The sequence below is a fragment of the Taeniopygia guttata genome, chromosome 4A, assembly GCF_048771995.1.
Source record: "Taeniopygia guttata chromosome 4A, bTaeGut7.mat, whole genome shotgun sequence".
NCBI classification, from domain to species: domain Eukaryota; kingdom Metazoa; phylum Chordata; class Aves; order Passeriformes; family Estrildidae; genus Taeniopygia; species Taeniopygia guttata.
The window spans coordinates 3888044-3909670 of NC_133029.1; the positions used below are offsets into that span (position 1 = coordinate 3888044).

Here is a 21627-nt window from a genome sequence, read left to right on the forward strand (position 1 = left end):
CCTTTGGATTTTCTAATCTTAATTCCAATTGAGTTTGCATATAAATGTTTGAAAAGATAAATTAATTTAGGACAAAGATCCAGATACTGAATTTATCAATCTGTTATACTTCACACTTTGATTCTTAAGTGTAACAAGGGTTGAAAAAGAAGCAACCCCCAGCTCTAGACTGTTGGTACTAAGAGAATAAAGAGATAAAAAACCTATTTTTTTCTCCTATAGCAAAATTTAAGGCTGCTGTTATGATGAAAGCATAAAGGGGAAAATCTGGGAAGTATTTTTCACCTTCATCCCATAATAGAAGAGTTACTATTACAGAGTTGTGTAAAGCAGAGTTCTACACTGCTGTATTTTCAGCCTCTGGGGAAGAGTTGCCTCTCTAGGTTTTGTTTCTCTGACGTGTCCAACCTTCCTTTGACCTTGAGTGACTCTGGCTGAAGTTTTCCAAACCAGCCACTGCAATCTTGCCCCAAAAACCAGGGGAATTTCAGGGAGCCCTGGGGATATAGCTGCTCTTCATGCTTTTTGTCAATTACCTGAAAATCAAGATCTGAGATTCATAAACTACTGGAGCAGTTAAACATTCAGTGCCCACAGAGAATTAATACCTTGGGGAATTCCTGAGATTACCACAACACTAAGTGCCATGGAAATGCAAATACAACTTAGTTATGACTAATGAACATTCTTTTTAAAAATTTAGTTTTTGAGTTCTACACATACAGTATAAATAGAGCACATGAAAAATAAAAAAATAATTTCTCATGCAACAATCCATACCACATCATTTTGTCCAGGCATAATACATTTCTGGGAATTTTTACCTGTTAAAAAATGTTTTAATTTCCAGAATCAAATGCACCCTCAGTTCTGCAAATCCACAGCATCAAGTGAGATGAATTCAAAGAAAATCAATCCAATTCCTCCTGCCAGGCACAGACCTGTGTCCAAGGGCTCCAACCAGGAATGGAACCAGCTCCTTCCTGGCCAGCTGTGCAACAACCCGAGCCTGTTCAGTCTACAGTAATGATTCCCAGAGTCTTCTGGGGCAGATGCTGAACTCAAAGCAGTTTTAGAATTTATTTTTTTATTACCTACACTCACGACTTATTCTCTCCAACTGTCTTCAGGAAAATAAGTTACAAGAAATCAATTTAAAAAACTGATATAGGGAAAGGTTCTTCCCTTTAAAGTTTTTATTTTGCCATATAAAAAAATTATTCTATTCCTAAAATTAATTTTTAACATCTAAAGTATGATGTGAGCAACCTTCCAGTCCAAAATAACTGCACTATGGAATACATACCTTACTTTTCTAGATTATTACATGTGTATTTCATATTACGCATTCACACACTAAGTGATTATTTGGTTTGGTTTTTTAATTAACTTTAATTTCTTACCCAAGGTGAATACATTATGCCATTATAAATAAGAATTTTAAGGCACATGGTGATTGTATCCATGGCTCCTGGATACCTTTGCTCTCATTCCTTCACTTTTCCCCTGACAGTTTCCAAGGTGAAAGTGCCCCTTGAATCTACAGAGTTCCCTATTACTGTAAATGTAGGTGAACTTAGTGGGAAGAAATGATGAAGTTTGATTCTAGCTCAGAAGGTTGAATGATATTTTTTATAACAACTATACTACAATACATTAATGTACTATTTAAAGGAGATACTTAAACTACATACTTACTTGTTCTAACTACTATATTTAACTAACAATTTGTGACTTTTTTTGAGAGTTTAGACATAGGTGGATTTGATTGGTTATCAGGTTTAAAGAATCTTTACTAGAATCTAATTAATTACTTTAGGTACACAATTCTTCAAACATTCTACATGGGAAAAACAAGGAGTAGAAATAGGAATTGTTTTCTCTTTCTTCTTTTTGTGATCTTCTATGAAAAATCTTGAGAGAGAGAAGATTGTGCTTGTCATACTCATACCTTATCAGTGTTGTCTGTCTGTCCCACAGACTTTGCCAAACAATTCCCAGCAATTCCTTGTCAGGAATCATGCTGCTCCTTGCTCACTCCTCAGATACACCAATTTACAAGCAGGCTGCCTGTACAGGTTTAGAGACACAGAAACACGAGTCTGATCTCAAATGTGAAGAGACAAGATCCAGTTGTGACACATCCGAGTATCTTCTGAGTAGAAGTGGCTACACAAAGAGCCCTCAGGCAGTCTGTTTGTACGTGAATGGATCCAGAGTGGATGTGCCCCGTTACTATTTGCTGGCAGAGGGTTGAAGTTAGCAGCCAAGGAAAGAAGACACGAGTACCAGCACACTTCATAAAGGGAGTACAATTTAGGCACCCTCACTACCCTCAAACTATCGCTCTGCCCACTGCCAAAATCAGACATTAGCCTCCTGGGATATTACTAACAATACTAAATATCTCCTGCACATACAGAAGCGTAACAACTGCAAAACTGGCCAAAGAATGCACTTGAAAAAGATGAGATTAACCCTTCCCCAGCCCTGCTTTCCATGACAGGTGGTTGACAACAAGGATTTGTCAACACCTGAGGATGCAGAAACCAGAACAATTCCTTCAGAAGTACTAACCCCCATGTCTGTACAGTCTTGAAATCCCAGCTTCACCTTCTTATGCATCACTAATTACTTCAATGACTGCTTATTTCTCCTGACTCTTAAAATACACAGAACATGATCACAAGAGGTTACTTTGGAGAATGTACACTCCAAGGGTAACCTTTATACAGCCTCCACAGTTTAAAGGGGGATCTGCACAGTATTTCCAGTATTTTTTCCACACTTTTCCACAACATTCACACAGCTGCAATTTGAAAACTGTTGCATATTCCAGCTTGAACACCACTGACACATGGACAGCTAATCTCAGCTCCATGAAGAAAGTTGACCTCTCTAATTTTTGTGAGTCATCAAATGTACAAGTTCAGCAATTTCTGAAAAACCACGATCAAAGATTATAACTTTTAAGAAATAGCAGAGCTATGTGAATGTATTAAACTGACCACACAAATATGCTCAGGCTGTCATTTCATGTTCATGAACTACCAGGCCTTGAAAAGGAGATGAAGCAGTGGGCACCCTACTGCCATGGAAAGCAGAGATTATTGTTTTCTGTTTATCAAAATGGAGTTTCAACCATATGGGTGAAGAAAGATCTTCACATCATTCTTGGAAGTCAAGGAAACTCGACCAACATAGCTTCATTCTGCATTACCCACAATTCCAAAAACTGTGCATTATATAATACACACTGGCATCTGGATCCTTGAATATTTAAATCTTCTACCATTTCTCAAGATTTGCCAAAACCTCAGCCCAATGACAAGATTATGTGTTTCTTCAAAAATATTAAATTACCCCAACCCACAATAAGACCACAAAAAGGAATTCTTTTGGATTTGTAGACTAAATTAAGTCAAAATTAGCAGACAAATCAATAACTACGACCACTCCTCTGTAAGAACTCTCATTGCTCTTAAATGTCACAGCTGGCCTAGACCTTACCACTGATACAGGATTTGCTGTAAGATCATGCTAGAGAAAGGGTATAACAGTTTAGTGTTCTGTGCAACAAGTATTTTAATATGCAACTTGATTAATATTGAAATGGCCTTTGCCTTGAACAATTATAAGAGAAAGCAAAACAAAAACAAAAAGAAGGAAAAAAGCAGTAGGTATTTACTCTCTTGCTGTTTACTTGGGTATAATCCTTTCCTTCACAAAGTATAAGACCAGTAAGGTATGAGAGTAATTGAAACGCTCATCTCCACTTCTCTCCCCATGCCCTGCATGAGCAGCAATCAGAGAGGCCAAGACCGGCTTAAATTCTCTCACATTTAAAAGACGTCACAATTTCACTGTGTTAAGACAGGCTGTCGGATATTTTAGCAACCATCAGTTATGTCAGCACAGGGAATTGGTCACTCTAGGTAAGCCCAGCACTCCAGCCACCAAGAGGAAGAACTCATGGGAGTAAAGTTAAATGACTTAACACTTTCTGAACACCAAAAAAAATAATGAGATGGTTCCAGCACTGTACCTATTAACTGGGAAGTCTTAGAATTCTGTCCTGTCCAACTTCTTGCAAGACCAAGTTAATTCACAGAACAATTCACTATCTACCATCTGTTGTCACATATCATTACTCAGTGCAAACTGCCCAGTGGAGAGATAAGAAAAACATCTGAATGAGCAGCTGGGTAAGATAAAGCCCTGAGCCTGTGCAGACAAAGAAAAGAAAAAGATATCCAAGTGCTTAATACAGATTACCTTCCTCCAATCTGCCTCTGCCTAAGAATTGGGAAATGCAGGCTACAGATTACAAGAGTTTTTAGATTTCTTGTTGATTCCAAGACCATCTACAAACGGTCTCTCAGCAGGTGCCCATCTCAGAAACCCTGACCTCAGTGCCACTGTCCTACAAACACCTCAGCCAAAAGCCATCAGGCTTATGAAACTCAGCCACACAAAGAATGGCAGCTGGATGCTGTCCAGCATGCTCTCCATTGACTTATCACACACTATCAGCCTAAGCACAAAGCCTCTATTTTTAGCTCTTCTTGTGGTATCACAATCCAGCCGATCTAAAAGAAACAGGACTTTAGTCTAGGATTGTGTGCTCCTTAATTATCATAGAACTCCTACCCAAAGAAGAACAGATCTGCTCAAAGCCCTCACAGCAACTTAAGTCCCTGATGGATCCAAGAACCTTTTAATACCGTAAGAAATCCCATGTTCTTTTTGGGTCTCCTATAATTCTGCCAAAATATATTTAGACCTTGCGTACCAAAATTACTTCCACAAATATTCTGGCACAAAGACTTGGTGCAAGTCCTCTTCAACAAGTTTTCCTTCTGAGAAAACTTTGAGGGGATAATGATAAAAATACACACAAAGATAGATGTGAACTGATTTAATTCAATCCCATTGCTGGAAGGTACAGAAAGAAATGCAGCCTCCCCATCCATGAAGTGTTTATGAAAACATTCCACCAGCAATTTACGTCTGTGTCAGACAAATGGAAGCAGTGTCAGAACTTGCATCCTTTATGCTAAACCATCCAAAAACAACACAGAAAAGCCAAATTATCTGCCCCAGTCAGCATTTTAATTTTTTAGAACTCATTTGTGTGAGGTTTTTCATCCTTCTTAAATCCCTGTGACATACACCTAAGCACTAGCAAAAAGATTATTCTGACATCATTGCTTTTAGCTTCTCCTGGGGGATACCTACCTTTGCAAAAGTGTTTCACACCTTCCTGTGCAAGTTAAACTCCTCAGATTGCATCAGTAAACCTCTCTCTGATAGACACAAGCCTGACACACGAGGCAGGGAAGCTCAGGCTCCTTAAAGAATGAGGCAGATGTTGGAAAATGTCTTGGGGAGTGTGGAAGGTACTGGTTATCTACATACAGCATCCTATGAATCCATATAATCTCATCCATTAATACTTTCACACATTTATAAAGGAATTAATACATTCTCATAAAGGAATACCCAAAATTTCAGTTAGTCTCTAGAATATTCTTCTTTTATTGGTTAACTGCACTTTAATCACATACAGAAAGTACAGCAATAATTGAGTCAAGGAAAAACAAGAACAAATACATTACCAAACTGTCACCTGGTACGAGTTGGTTTGCTGTACCTTTAACACACTGACAGTTTGGGCCCAACGTGGGAATGTGCCTTAAGCAGGAGGATCTGCTTATAAAGGCCAGACTTACAAAAAACAGAGTTTGCTTATGGAATAGGAAAAAAAATGAAACACAGAAAACTGGGCTGTAAGCTCTTGGAGAGGTCAAGGCATGATTATTTCATATAAATATGCTTAAAATATAAATTTCTGAGTGCCTAAGTATCTAAATTTAAAGGTTTTCACCCAAAGGGAAACTTCACAAACTAGGCACAGGACACTGAAGAGATGAGCACCCTCTCTATTTGCACACTTGCATTTTCACATTAAAACGCAAAGCTGTGAGTTTCTTTAACCAGCAGTTAAGTATTCAAAAAGGAGAGACAAGAGTTATGTGAAGTATTTAACAGGCACAGGACATTTTTCAGTACAATGACAAGCACTTTGATAAGACACAAACTACAAATAAATGTATTCTGTCTTTCAGCGCATTCTATTACTAAAGCCAAATGCAGAGACACTTGCACTCATTGCTTATGAGAACTGGAAGAGAAAGTACTAAGTTAATAATAACAACAATAATATAGAATTTAAAGTTAATATGGAAAATTACGGGTGAAGATCAGACAGAATAATTATCCTCTTATGAAAAACAGCACTAAAACAGGACTAGAGAGCACAGCAAGCCTTTATTATTTCATTTTGAACACATACACAAATTTATCTTGTACTGCTATAGTACTTTCAGCAGTTTCATTGTCAGGTCCCATTTTCTGCTTCCTCCGTTCTCCCCTTCTCCCAATTCAAAACCATCCCTTTAACACATCATTCCTAATTAGATGATTAGTGCTTGGAAGGGCAGGAGATAAGTCATTTGCATAATTTAATCATAAAAAGAAGTTAAAGATACAGATTTTGCTGTTCGTTTGTACAATTATCTTCACCAGCCTGGGGGGCTGAGATATTAATGTGATTAAACAGTATTTCTGCAAACAGGCAACTGTGTGTCCTCTATTAAAGCAGAGCTGGAGGCAAATGAAAAATTAATTTTAGAAGACAATCAATTTTATTCTACATGACTGTAATAAATAACAGCCCATCTGCAGACAAGTCATTAGGCCCTGGGAGGCTACACGTGTCACAAAGTCTAAATGACACACAAGGCCGAATTTTCCACCAAAACCAGAGCCAGAAATAGCCCACCAATGGCCATTCCCCTTCAGAGAGTGCAAAGGATTTCCCAGAAAAGCCAGGTGCACCTGTGAATTACTCATCACCAGCCACCATTTGGGCTCATACAGCATTCACACAAATACAGGGGCTTGGTGCTTTGCCCTTCATTGTGTTTTCAATCATTTCTGAATTCTGCAAGAATAAATCAAGATTTGGCTAAGTAGCCAGGATGCTACCTATGATGCCATAACCTTTATGAAATGAATGTGCTAATTAAATACATAATAATTATCAGTTTACCACTTTTTAAACTAAGGTACATACAAGTATTTTTCACTATTCTTTACATGCAGTCACCTCCACTTAGAATATTAGAATTTGCTCCCTGATTAAAAATAATCAAGATAGTCTCAAATACATTAAATATGATTATACTCCAAGTAAGGATTTCTGAATGGGAGCAATGAACAATATATGCACAGCATCAAGTTTATAGTATTCCCTATACTAAAATGATTTGTATTTATCACCACTGGTCAACACTTCCCTCAATGGAAAAAGTGAATATTCCTATTCAATTGTAATCCCTGATTCTTGACAAGTGTTTACCAGGCAATGCAAATGAACATCTACTGACTCTCACTACTCCTGGCCCACATAGTGCCTTTCATCATAAAAATGCAGATGGAAAGGTTTGGGGTTCCACTGTGCACTTTTTCTACATTTATTTCCTGTACAAATATATGGACTTAATAAAAACCTATCCAAATATAAGATTCACTAAATACATAGGGGATACAACTGATGTCCCAAGGATTGTTTCATTATTCCACTTCCAAATTTGCATGAAATGTTTCCTGATGTGGCCCTAAGTAACTTACAGATGAACTCATCGCCATACACAGAGGTTTGGATGCTTTCCATGCTGGCGATCCAAAAATCACTGAAATCAGCTGGAAGACTCTGGTTCTACCATGGTTCCATTGTGGAATTTTGCCTGCAACGAGTTAAAAAGACAAAGCAAAGCAATCCAAAGCCTTCGTGTTCATTCAGTCTCCTCTGCAGTCTTACACTGGTTGGGTCAGGACATCATGAAAAACCAACAGCAAAAAAAAGGAACTCTCAAATTTTGCCCACAGTCATACAACCAAACTAAGCAATCAACCTAAACACTTAAACAAAAACACTCTTTGCCCACCTACTGTCTGTAAACTTGTTTACTTTGACTCAGATTCTCACAGTGCTAGACACTACAGGGGATTATTCTGGAAACAATCTGACATCATCAGATAAACTACTTCATGTGTGTAAGATGCTAAAAAGAGCTTCTAACTAAAAAGCAGAAGAGTAATAAACAGCAGCATCAAAAACCCCTGCAAACAAACACCAGGATCAAAATACGGTCAAGAAAATCTTGAACTTGGAGTTTGCAAGACACTTTTAAAGTTTTAAAGAGAACTTGGTGACCAACACAATAAATGAAACTTGTGAGTTGTGTCTGCTGCTTGTGTATTGAGTTATTGTATTGTTTTTGTGAATGACAGGTCTATCTAGATGTGGAGGAAAAATGAGGTTGTGTGGCCACAAGAACCTGAAGATATCAAAGAGAAATTCTGTGACAGCAAAGGATGGGGGGGAACCATCATCACTGAACAGACCACAGAACAGAAATCATCATCACAGCACATGCAGCCCTAGTACAACACACTACTACTTCAATGAAATGCAGTCCTGCTAGAATAAGCCCCTTACATGGTTGGCTTACGTGTGAGACTGAGCAGCAGAGATGCTCATCCCTGCCAGGCATTCAACTTCTTGTTAATAGCTAAGTTTCAAAAAGAACAAAAATATGGCATTTATACTATCAGAACTTCACATGAACAAATAAAAAAAGTTGTCCTGAAGAGTTTCTATCCAGATCAGGATATACCAGAGTTAAGAACTCAGTCACTCAACTGACTTTCACTCAGTGAACAGAAGTTCTTAAAAATGGTTAAAAAGTCTAACGCCATAATCTGATCTACTCCATTGCACTCTGCATTACTCGAGAAAGATGAGTACAATAAATGTCTCACCAGTATTTTTTGTTTTGCTTCCACACCAACATGAATAGAGATTCTCTCCTTTAAGGACAAATAACTAAGATAGAGCAGTTTATTAGAGGGCTGTGGTTGTGGGGTGGGAGAGGTACATGCAAACTAAAATTCTGAAGAAATTATATTTAAATAGGGCAAGGTAAGCGGATGACCAGAAACTCTCAACCTTAACATGCAAGACAGAAGTCATTCATGAAGCTGCAAGAGAGAAATGTTCCAAAGTTCCAGCAAGAAGAGATTTGATTGAACCAAAAGTCAGTTGTGTGGCAAGGAAGGCAATTCATAAAAACAGAGCAGAATGAAGTGAGAACAATTCTGCTTCTGAGACAAGAAATGCTAGTCTGTAGAACAGCAGAATCAATTAATGCTCTTCAGCACTGCTGACCACACACACCTGGAATGGCACACACCTGGAATGCAGCAGGGCAGCAAAAGGTGCAGCCAGCCTCTGCTGAGATCTCTGAAAACAGTCAGACAGCCTGGCAGAATATAAAAATTATTTTGTAATGACAGGGTGCTCAGCTCAAGGTATTCTAGCAAGTCACCTATCAGATACATGAACTGCCGTGTAAAAAAACCCAACAAATAAAGCCTTAGAAGCCAAAAGACTCCCTAAACCTACAAATGCATCTTTCAGCAACAAGCTCATACAACAGAGGGAACAGAACACCGAGTTCATTACCCTGGGTCCTGTTTCAGTATCCATATTCTGCTCTTGTCTAACTGCCAGCATTTTACCACCTTGCTCTGCTCTGGCTTTTTTTATTGTTGGTTTTGAGAGTTTTTGTGTGTTTGGGGGTTTCAGTTTTTCTTGTTTAGACGTGTATTTTAAGTCTCACTGGAAAGACTTGACATTTTTCCTGCTTCTATTTTTCAGTATTATCTCAGCAGCTCTTTAGAAAATTGCCCTCCTTCAGCACACAACAACATTTGAAAGTACGAGGAGGAGAGGAGGCAGCTGCAGACACCTGCAGCCCTGAAAGAGAGATGCCTTCATCAGCCTCACAGAAAACAACAGGGATAGCATTTCACAGACACAGGACATTCTCTGATTAACTGTTATCAAAACAGTCTATTAGCTAGCATGTCAAACTTGCACTAGGCAAAAATAACCGCTGCACATTTAAGAAAAACCATAATGCATCATATTTTAAACATGCTGATTAGAGGTTCTAAATGAAGCTCAAAATATTTTTTTCTTTCAACTAGCTTTATCTTCTTAATTAGCAACTCTTAAGTTACTGTAACATGCAAGTAACTAAATCCCCCTACTGGCACAACCTCTGTGCCAGGAGCTTTCTTTACAGCCACCTTTATTTTGTAATTGCAAATATACAAATATTCTTCTCTAGGGGCGGTGGGGAATAGGCAAAGTCAGCTCCTCAGCACACACAGAGGATTTCAGGAAATCGTCTGTGAGATGGAGATGGCACAGGATGACATGCTTGACTCCCAGGAAGGACAAACACAGCGCAGAGTGTCTGTACTGACCTGCCTGAGTGACTCCTCTGCAGGGCAGTGACCCCAGCAGTGCCTGCCTGTGACATCTACTCCCAACTCCCCCGGAACCCAGCCATCCCAATAACATCTTACTCCCACAGCACACTTCTTTCTACTCTGCAAATAAGTTGCCCAGAAAGGCTGAGCCTCAATCCTTGCAAATATTCAAAATCCAACTGGAGACAGCTCAGGACAGCTGACTCCAGCTCACCCCACTGAGACAGAGGAACTGCCCTGAACCACAGAATCCCAGAATGGTTTGGGTTTAAAGTGATCTTAAAGCTCATCTCACCTCCTGCCATGGCAGGGACACGTCCACTGTCCCAGGCTGCTCCAGCCCTGTCCAGCCCGGCTCTGGGCACTGCCAGGGATGCAGGGGCAGCCCCAGCTGCTCTGGGCAGGCAGCAGCACCCTGAGCTTGGCCTCCTCCAGCCCACCAGGTTTGCCCAGCCCCACCTCTGCAGCCGCTCCAGGTCCCTCTGGATCCATCCCTTGTGCCCAGCCCACCCAGAACAGGGCTGCTGCTGAGGGCTCCACCCCACTGTCCCTGTCCCCAATGCTCCACCCCACTGTCCCTGTCCCCAATGGCTCCTGTCCCTGTCCCCAATGCTCCACCCCACTGTCCCTGTCCCCAGTGGCACCTCCTGTCCCTGTCCCCAATGCTCCACCCCACTGTCCCTGTCCCCAATGGCTCCATCCCACTGTCCCTGTCCCCAATGGCTCCATCCCACTGTCCCCAATGCTCCACCCCACTGTCCCTGTCCCAAATGGCTCCTGTCCCTGTCCCCAATGCTCCACCCCACTGTCCCTGCCACTGTCACCACTGGCTCCTGTCCTTGTCACCAGTGGCTCCATCCCACTGTCCCTGTCCCCAATGGTCCGACCCCACTGTCCCTGACACCAGTGGCTCCTGTCCCTGTCCCCAATGCTCCATCCCACTGTCCCTGTCCCCAGTGGCTCCTGTCTTTGTCACCAATGGCTCCACCCCACTGTCCCTGTCCCCAATGCTTCACCCCACTGTCCCTGTCCCAAATGGCTCCTGTCCTTGTCACCAGTGGCTCCATCCCATTGTCCCTGTCCCCAGTGGTCCAACCCCACTGTCCCTGACACCAGTGGCTCCTGTCCCTGTCCCCAGTGGCAATGCCCACCCTGGAACACCACTGCTCCCTGGGCACCACCCGGGTATCCATCCAGCTGCAGCTCTGAGCATGACCATCCAGCCAATCCCTCATCCATGGTCCATCCATCCAGTCCAGAGACAGGGAGAGCCCTCATCCCAAAATGCACAACAGTGACCTCAGGACCCTGCTAGCCTCAGCAATTCTGGGATTCTGCACACTATGTTAGATTTGGGACTGTATACACACTGTGGAGTAACTCTGATGAACTTTTTAAAATAAGAAGTATTCTGTTTTAATTCCACTGTCCATCCAGGCTTGAAAACAGCAAAGAAGAAAGTTTCGGGGTTTTGCTGATTTAAAATACCACAAGAGCATCCCAGCCTAAAAGTTTTCTTGCCACAGACTGGACAGAATTGAACTACCTGCTGAGAATTACTCACTTTCATAGCTATGACAAGCATAAAAAAAAAAACCTACAGACTTTAACTAAAGACACCAGATAGCCCACACAGCCTTGTAAGTTTATTTAGGAATTCTAGATCATGTCCATAGCAAATGCAATTTACACTAAATTTCTGAAATATTCTAAAGTCTCCAAAAATCAAGGTCGATTTCCATGGCTGAGAGAGCTTTGGAAAAATCCAGAAGTTTAGTTTAAATCACATCATAAATTTGTGTGTATGCGAACATTTTATCAATGAATATGTGCGTATCTTAATTGCACAAATCCTATATTAAATATAATTCCTGCTTTAACTTACAGGGGAGTTGAAATGTGTCATCTGATAGAACATGAGAACTCTAATCACAGGAGCCTATGGCTGGCAACAAGAGTAAGGAAGAACAGTAAATGCAAAATGCTGCCGAAAAACAGCCCAGGGATTCTTTCAAAGAAAAAATCAGAGCTACCTCTGCTCAAAATACTGTCATCCCAGCAGAGCCAGAAAGGATGAGGGGGTGGCATTGCAGGGAGGCAGCACAACCTCCTGGCATGGAGCTCATTTCTGTGTCGGAGCACAGGAAACCCTCGAGTCTTACAAGCTGGGAGATGTCTCAGGCTGAGCCTTGAACAGAATAACTGCAAGTGCACTGGTGATGCACAGCATGAAATATTTCAGTGTATTTTGGTCACCAACAGACTGGACTTACTTTTAGACCAAATAAATAGGTAACATCTTGATTATACAAACATACTTTTCACAGCCCCTGAAGTAATTTTCCCTCTGTTTTACAGAGGGAGCACAATCTAGAAAGAAACTCTAAAATCATTACAGGACATGACCTCAAAATTCAAGATATACCCTACACTCCGCATGTCACACACAACTAGAGCCAGTGTAAAGGGCAACTGAACTATTTAACTGACATGGAAAAATATCTCTAAATATTAAAGACTTCACCTGATTCACTGACAATACATCACAGAAGGTACTCAGCTCAAGGAGGAGAGTAAACTAGTTGACTTGCTGGGAAAAATCTGAAGGAACATATATTAAGGATCTTTTCAATACTTACATTCCTATAAAATACATTTCAATACTTCAGTGACCATATGCCAAATCCTTAACTAATATTGCCACTGGAAACCTTCAATTAATGACAATATTAATGGAGCTTTATGTAGCATAGATAATAGTGCACATGCATAATATAGCAAGATACCTCAAGTTTTACACATTAGTTGTAAAAAGCCCATTAATAAAGAATAATCCAATAAAAGCTCTGTTTGTCATGGCATTACCATAGTTTTTAGTGTAAGAAAAAAGAGTCTCCTTCTTAAATAACTACTAAATGCTTGGGGTTCTAACATATTGCTGCAAGCTATAATGGTTATAACTGTTAATCCAATACACCTTTTATACAAACCCATAAACACACGAGTGGAAAAATAGCACAGATGTTCATCTCTAATGCAATTTCCATTCAATTTCCTAAGTGCAGTCCCTGTGTGCAAACTAGCTTAACGTTATGTTTAGCTTGCAAATTCTTTTAATAAATAATGAATGCAATAAAACTGGTAGATCAATGGCAAGCTGAGAAATCATAAAAAAGCCTTTTGTGCTCATGCTGTTGCCGATTTCAAACTTTAATCCAGCTCCAGATCAATAGTACTTTTTCTTTTTAACCCATCCCATAGATAGCAGGCAGAGTGGATGTAGGTTAAATGCCAGTACCAGATATCAATTTCCAGAAACTTGATAACATCAGGCACAACGCAATCGAACATTTTATACCTTATCACAGGAACAATATACACTGCTAAACATCACACTTTAAAGCACTGCACAGTAATAAAGGCAGCACATTAATTGCGTTTGGTTCTTACTTTCTGGAGAAGTGGTATTTGTGAGTGAGTCACGAAAAGCTCTGACATAATCTATTTTAATGAGCAAAACGGGCTCAGGGGGTCAGGATGTACTGACAAGGGAATATAATCTCCCCACGTCTGCTAGTGACAATAAACTTTACACACACACTAAACAACAACGTGGCTGCGCTACCAAAAACTAAAGGCGAGCCAAGAAATTTCTGCTTTACAGGATTCGGATATTGGAACCTTCTGGGGCAGGTATCAAAGTACATTAGTTAATAGGTATCAGTGTTTCTTACAGGTTGTAGAACGGAGGGAGAGGGGAAACCCTATTACCGAGACGCTTTGGACAACCCTGTTTTACCGAGAGGGAACAAAGATCAAAAGCTTGTAGCCCCGAGGGACCGTTCTAATATCAAGCAGGATAAATCTAAATCACTAAGAATCATTACTAACTAACATACTTGTGCTTGGGAATGCAGGTTTAATCAGAACATATAAAAACCTTGCCTTGGCTTACACCAAAGGAAAACATCCCAGACAGCAGGAACTCTGAAGTAGCCTCATTACATTTGGGTTTGATATTAGTACTGTGCATGTAAATAATCATTAAAATTACACATTTCCATACACCTACAGGTTTTCTTACGCTGATAATCACACAAAGAACTTTAAAAAGCAACCAGCTGGGAACTTTCCATGTATTTTAAAGTAAGGATTTGGATAACTTTGTAACTTCAGAAAATTCGTAATTATCACCTCTGGAAAAGCACAAAAGAGATTCAAGATCCTACATTCAGCAAGTACAAGATCAGACCCAAAAACATAGGAACACGTTATTCTTCTAAAAGCAGGGCTCAGTAAATATGTCCCACCTTTGATGAGAAGGGATCAGATCCTAGAAACATTTTTAAGTTCTTTGCCCTTGTTCTGGAAAACAGCCCCTGGCATGAAAGGGAGGTTCACCTCAGCAAAGTCAAAACAGACTCTGCAGCCCAGATTTCAACACCTTTCTAATACTAATGTTGACAAACAGCCCTTACAAAACACCAATCCCAGCCTGAAAGCGGCAAAATAAACAAGACAATTCTTTAAAAAATCTCATGAGGCTCATTTGAAATATTTACTGCCAAATTACTAAGGTAGGTAGAGACTATTTCTCACTCTAAGGCCACTGCCATACAATAAAACACGATTCTTTAATTCAGTGGGGTTTGCTGTGCTCCTCAGTCCTACCAAAGTTGATTTTCCCTGCCTTTGAAAGCAGGGCACAAACAGAGGCTGCGTGTGCAGCCACAGCCCCAGCGTGAGAATAATTCCCCATCCACAGAGCTGGTCCCTTCTGGAGCCTTTCTCAGTATAATGCTATTGCCACACATTGATATATTGGTGAGAGAAAGGCAAATATAACAATGCTAAAGCTTAAACTCATTTGAATAAACTGTGAATTTCTATTACATATATTGTTTCCTTTATCAAATTGGAACTACTGGAGCAAGAATACCAAGAATGCCAACATAAATCTAGATCCGTTACAGCCAGTTTCTCCAATTTATTCTCAGAAGCCTTAAAGACAAAAAGTCAAAGTTCTTCTGTGTCAAGGAAAGATTAGGAAAAGGAATATTCCTGATAATTTTTTAAATGAAAATAAAACCGTCAGAGAGAGAAATCAGGTTTAGCAAAATGACTAAACAAAATACTATTTTATCCTCTAAAGAAAAACAAAAATGACCACGAGTGGTTTAGTAAACACTAAGGAATAAAAGCTGCGCATAGCCTACGTGGGAAACAGATCTTCATTATGCATGGCAGAGTACTTTACACTTTGTGCTATCTTTTTTTAAGAATTTAAAACCTTTCCACAAAGACACGTTCCAGACTTTTATGGTTTGTGTTCCACAGGTTCTGCCCAAGATAATGGATACCAGACTAAGCTGACCCGAAATTAATGGTGATCAACAACTTCTCCAACATATCTGGCCCTACATGGGGAGTAGTAGCAGAAACATAATAAACAAGTATTTTAAATCTAACAGATGTTGAAACCAGACATACTTAACTTTAAAAGAAAATTCTTAATGAGTTAGAAAAAGGAAAAAAGAAAAGCCTTACTTCAGCCTGTAATCAATTTGGACACAATGATATTCTATTTATAGCAATACTTTTAACATGTTCTAGTCTTATATTATTTATCTGTATCATTCCTATTACAATGAAATATTAATGCTGAGAAAGTGGTTACTCTATTAAGGAGCTATCCTATGTTTAGATTTTAATATTGATCTCCACTATTTGGGAATAATTAATCATTCTGTTAGAATCTGCATTTGCCTGCGTTGTAACACGATCAGAAGTTTAGCATCTTCCCCCACAATAATGCCAAGATTAAATTTGTATTTTGACCTATTCCTAAAGGCAATTTAGTTATTCCAACAGAAGGGGGAAAAGGGGATACCGCCACTTTAAAAGCTTCAATCTCTTTGACATTGCTGGCAGTGTATGGGAACATTAATGCATCTGTCATGATAACAAGCTAAGAATAACATCTAGACATCAAACCGAGCAGAGAATCCATCTGAAGTGATTCATTCAGATCTGTCTCATTGATTTATTAAACACAGGGCAACATCTGCAGCCTCACAGAGCCGCTTGGCGAAATTAATGCAAGATCAATTCAAATGGAAAAAAGTGCAAAAGAGATAAATCAAAACACAATTTGCATGCAGTTCCACAATCAGGCTTATTGGGTGCAAATGCTCAATTTTCCTCCCAAAGCAAATGAGTTTAAATGTTGTTTTATCTTTGTAGAATTGTGTGATTTGAAGTGACAGTGAAGAGTTCTGCAGGTTGAAATGGTGAAAAGAAAAAAAGGAGAAGAAATGCTTGCAAAGACCTTTTGAATATGCAACAAGAATATCATTAATACCTAATTGTTTAGCTTTTTTGTCTTTGCTACAAAAACACAGTATTTTTCAGTTGTAGAAGTCTCAGTAGAAAATTACATATGTATTATGCATATACACATGCAGGAATCATACAAATACTCCATTTTGGAGGAAAATCATGTTATCCTTCAAATGGGGAGCTCTAGTGCTATGAAGAAAGAAGGGAATTTTAATCAAGGGTTCTCCAGATTAGATATGCATCTGATGAAAATATTCAAGTATTTTAGGAGTTTTGAACAGGCACAGACTTTCAAGATACCCAAAAAGAAAGAGGGATTTTTCCAAAAGCATAACTACACCGCTCAGGAAGTGGGAGAATTCCTTTCTCCATCTCAAGCAGAATCCACTTTGCCAGTGATCTCTCTCCAGAGTGTCTGAAGTGAGCCTCTTCTCCAAGGAAGAGAGGGAAACTGAAAAACTGATTTTATTTAAAAATGCTAACACCTCCAAAATTCATAGATTTGGCCAAGTCTGAATGCAGGCTAAATATCCACTTACAAAAAGAAGTTTATGGACAATCAGATGTCCACATTTCCTATCAATATACAGGAAGCTGTGTGCAATCCATGGCTGGATTGCTTTAATTATCATCTTGACATCAGTCTCCCAATAAAAGACAGAGTACTGCTGACTATAGGGTAGCTTTTAATAGTCAACATGACTAGACCCTCATTATCTCATAAAATTAAATGTCTGCATTTACTGTTTAAATTCATTTCTAAAGCCTTTTATTGTCTGTGAATAGCCTAAGTAATGCAAAATATTAGCTTAACTGGTTGCTTTAAATCATAAAAAAATATGCCATGCACTGAAATACTCTTTTCTGGAAAGTATTCTGACCATTCACTGAATAATCCAGACCAATACTATGCTTTTTTCAGTGGCCAGTAGCATCCATCAAACACAGAACTGCGTGGAAGAGGCTGTGATCACACTCATATAATCCAATTTTTCAGGACTGACGTATGTACTATTGTAAACATGTTCATACTACAGTTTTAAATTTCCTTTTAAAAATACATCCTCATTAATAGTTTGCGCTTTTTTTTTTAATTAACTAAATGTTATGCTTCACTACTAAATTCAAGCAATCCTCCATAATGTAAGTAATATTCTAAGGTATTGCCCATCAGGAGATAGATTTTGTCAGTATGTTGTACTCACTTGAGGGTGGGACCTGCAATGAAATGAGCGAGTTAGTTTCATTTCACAAACCTTGCTTGCAAACCAGAGTGCACAGTGCTGGCTAAATACAAACATTTTAGGAATATTGTGTAAATACGTGAATGAAAATGTCAACAGTGCATGTGAACGTACTACAGAAATACCCAGGTCAGAGCTGCTGGACAGAGTAACTCCCACCACAGAACAGACACCAAAAAACTTCCACCCACGGGTGCGTTTCTCTGAAGCTCTTGCGAGCTCTGTAGGCAAACTCAACCAGAAAAATGCAATAGAGTAAATGGGACAAATAGAATTTATCTTTTTCTTCAGTTATATATAACTGATGGTTTGCATCCCAATTCAGAAAATAATTAAAAGTGCACACTATCATAAGAGATGCCGACTTTTACAAGTCAATTACCAGTGAAAATAATGATACCCAGCATTTCTTACTGCTTTTACTGGCAGCTTTTGAGTTTACTGCAGCATTTCTACAGTATTCAAATAAATATATAAATAGCTATCAATTTTTTAAAAATATTAACTAGAAAAGCAATGCACAGTATTCAGAGTTTATAGCAGTATTGCTAAAACGTAATGTATTTTCAACCTTTACTTTCTAGGTACAGAACTAAAAACAGTGAGCATGTCTTTTAACAGTTCTACTGCATTTGATTTGTTTGATAATGTGCACTGCAGTGCTTCCCAGGTCACTTCACAGCACACAAAAATAATTAAGATTACTCATGTATTTAACTATTTTTACCCAACATTCTCCCCAGTAAGTATGGACTGCTCAAGGGAAAAAATAATCTGTAAATAAAATGAGGCATTAATCATTTAATTCGCAGGACAGAATACAATTAACATTAAGTTACAATCCTTGAACAAAGTTTCAGGTGTGCTGATAACACTCCTCACGCATTACACCTGAAACCACGAATGCAAAACACCTGATGAGAGCAGGTTCTTCCAACCAGTGGCATCTTCACGAGGCACAAAGAAGCGAAATGTACAGGGATTTGCCACTCTTGAACAGGTAAAAATATGTTTTCATAGCAGGGTGAGGAGAGTTTAAGCACATTCAACACGTGTGAGTCTGAGCTGAGAGTTGTGCCCCATCCCCAGCCCTTCCCAAGGCTCTGCTCCTTTCAGCCCCTCCTGGAGCATCACTTGGCTCCTCACCTACAGCTCCTCTTCCACTGCTCCCTGCATTACCCAGTGCCTTGTCCTATCACACCCACAGGTCTATGTCAAAGAGAAGGGGGGAAAGAAAAAAGTTGGGAAATACAAGTTTTAAACATTTAACACTGCAGCATTTAGAGATTTTAAAACGCTGGTTGTACAAGAGCAGAAATCATTAGACTGCATCTACAGGCTGCATCATATCAGACCCTGTACTTCCCTAATAAACTTTGGCACGGTCACAGAAATTAACAAGATGTATTTCTTTAACCATCAACTTTCATGCTAGTCGAGTCTCAGACACATTTCACAGAAGCATTTACATGTGAAATGTGCCCCTTAGTAATCTAATGTATTTGAATAAAATTAATGTAAGCCTCAAACCGTACTTCCAAACCCATCCCTTAAATAAAGCAGTGGGCGTGATGTCATCGAGGTGCCTGCCATTGAAATAGGCAGCGGGAGAAGGGGTGACAGAAACAGAAGGAGAGCAAGGAAAAAAAACACGTAGTTCATATTAACAGATCTAGCAATAAAGTGTATCTCTAAACTTCCACCTGCAATAGAACGTGATTTGAAACAAAGCAAATATTGCATTCAAGAATAACGCCAGGTCTGCTCCCCCTTCAGCAGCGAGTGCAGGATCAGGCCCCGCATGGCACGAAATTAAGTTATTAAAGATAAAACCCTCGCTCAGAGCTAAGCAGGTCGAACCGGGGACACAAAGCCCAGAGTTATGAACACGGGCACGCCGCAGGTCGGATATCGCACCCAAAGCTCGCTGAAGCGTCTGTAAAGAAAAGTTTGCTGCCACAGAAAGCAGCAGCACGCTGACATGGAAATGTTTCTGAGACGTCCCTCACCAACTGCTGAAGCAGGAGCGGCAGCTCCCAAGTGCCTGCCTTACACCCTGCCCCACGGCACCAGCGCTCCTGCCGAGCCCCGAGAGGGTTTTGTGTTTATTTAGATCATTATCATTTCTAAAGGCAGCAGCCATGAGGTCACAAACCGGGATTATAACCCGAGTATGCAGGACCCAGCAGGGATCCGGGGGCTCGGTGACCGAAGCCGGGCAGGGCAGGGGCTGCGGCCGCTCCGGAGCTGCGAGTGCGGCAGCGGAGCCGCTCCGGGGGCACCGGGACCCGCAGCCCCTGCCGGGCACCCGGCTGGCACCGCTCGCGGCACAGCCACGGGCTCCAGCGGGCAAAAATAACGGAGAAAACTTTTGGAGATATGGCTTTTTGATTTCTTTTTCTTTTTTTAAGGAGTGTTTTCGGGAACTGTCGGCTTTCCCTGCGTGGAGAAAAGTTTGGAGAGCGGCGCACGGAGCCGCCCCGCTGCCCGGCGGTGCCGGCCATGGCGGGGCTGATGGAAGCAGGGAAAGTTTTCCGTGTGGTACCCCCGCACCCCGGCCCCGCTCGGCCCCTCGGTGCCCCGCACGCCCCCTCCCCTGGGACCCGCGCCCCGCCTGCGCTCCCCGCGGGCCGGCCGGGGCCGAGAGCGGAGCCCGCGCTCACCTCGCGTTGGTGCAGTCGTTGTACAAAGTTTCGAAGTCCTTCCTGGTGATGAGCTTGCAGCGGTTGACGCCGGGCTGGATGGCCCCCAGCCCGCGCAGGATGCGGACCTGCTCCACCGTGCACACCACGGGAGATATATCCAGCCGCTTCAGCTTGGTGTAGACCGTGTGCAGCCCTCCCACCAGGTGCTTGAGGAAGAGATCAAAGACCTGCGGCAGGCAGATCAGCTCCTGCCCCTCCACGAGGAACGAGGCCACCTTCACCCCGTGCAGGTCGACCATCTTACACTCGTTGCCGCCGCTGCCGCCGCCGCCCGCGCCGGCCCCGCCGCCGCCGGCCGAGAGGAAAGTGTTGACGAGGCTGTTGGTGAGGCGCGGGGACTCCGCGGGGCTGGAGTACAGCGGGTCCGCCCGGAACAAACCCGCCGAGCCCCCCGCGCCGCCGCCGCTGGAAGTTGCGGCGATGACGGGCGGCGCGGACACCGCCATGGCCGGCGCGGCTCCCCGCGGCTGCTCAGCCCCGCGCTGCGCTCCGTGCGGTGCCGCCGGACCGCCGCGCTCCCGCCCGCACGCAGCGCCCAGACCCCTCCCCAGCGCCGCCGGGGGAGAGTGACGGCGCCCTCCAGCCAATGCGCCCCGCCCGCCGCCGGCAACGCCGCCGCCAGTGGCTGCGGGCGCGGGCGGGGCGGGGCAGCGCCGGCCGCGCACCTGGGGCGGGGGGCGTGAGGCAGCGAGGGCAGCGCGCCCCGGCGCCGCAACTCGGGGCAAACTTTTGGGAGGGAGCCCGAGTCCGTGAGGGGCTCCCGCTGCACGGGCTGGGAGAACGCCCCGTTCGCCGAGCTGTGCCGGGTCCCGGGGGGCTGCCCGGGCTGTGATGGGGTCTCGGTCCCCCCGTTCGCCGAGCTGTGCCGGGTCCCGCGGGGCTGCCCGGGCTGTGATGGGGTCTCGGTCCCCCCGTTCGCCGAGCTGTGCCGG

The 21627-nt window shown here is 41.9% G+C and overlaps 1 protein-coding gene across 6 annotated transcripts in view; it reads right to left on the reverse strand.

Annotated features, from left to right (window-relative positions):
• Positions 1-21281, reverse strand: part of DACH2 (dachshund family transcription factor 2) — a 242085-nt gene extending 220804 nt beyond the window's left edge. For 4 of the 6 annotated variants that reach the window (XM_030272418.4, XM_030272415.4, XM_030272414.4 and 1 more), the window contains exon 1: positions 20654-21281. In XM_030272418.4, the coding sequence (XP_030128278.2) occupies positions 20654-21141 (488 nt within the window). In that variant the 5' untranslated portion in view covers positions 21142-21281. The remainder of the gene's footprint in view (positions 1-20653) is intronic. The other 2 variants (XM_030272413.4, XM_030272416.4) reach the window with 2 other exon arrangements.
• Positions 21282-21627: the final 346 nt, after the last annotated feature.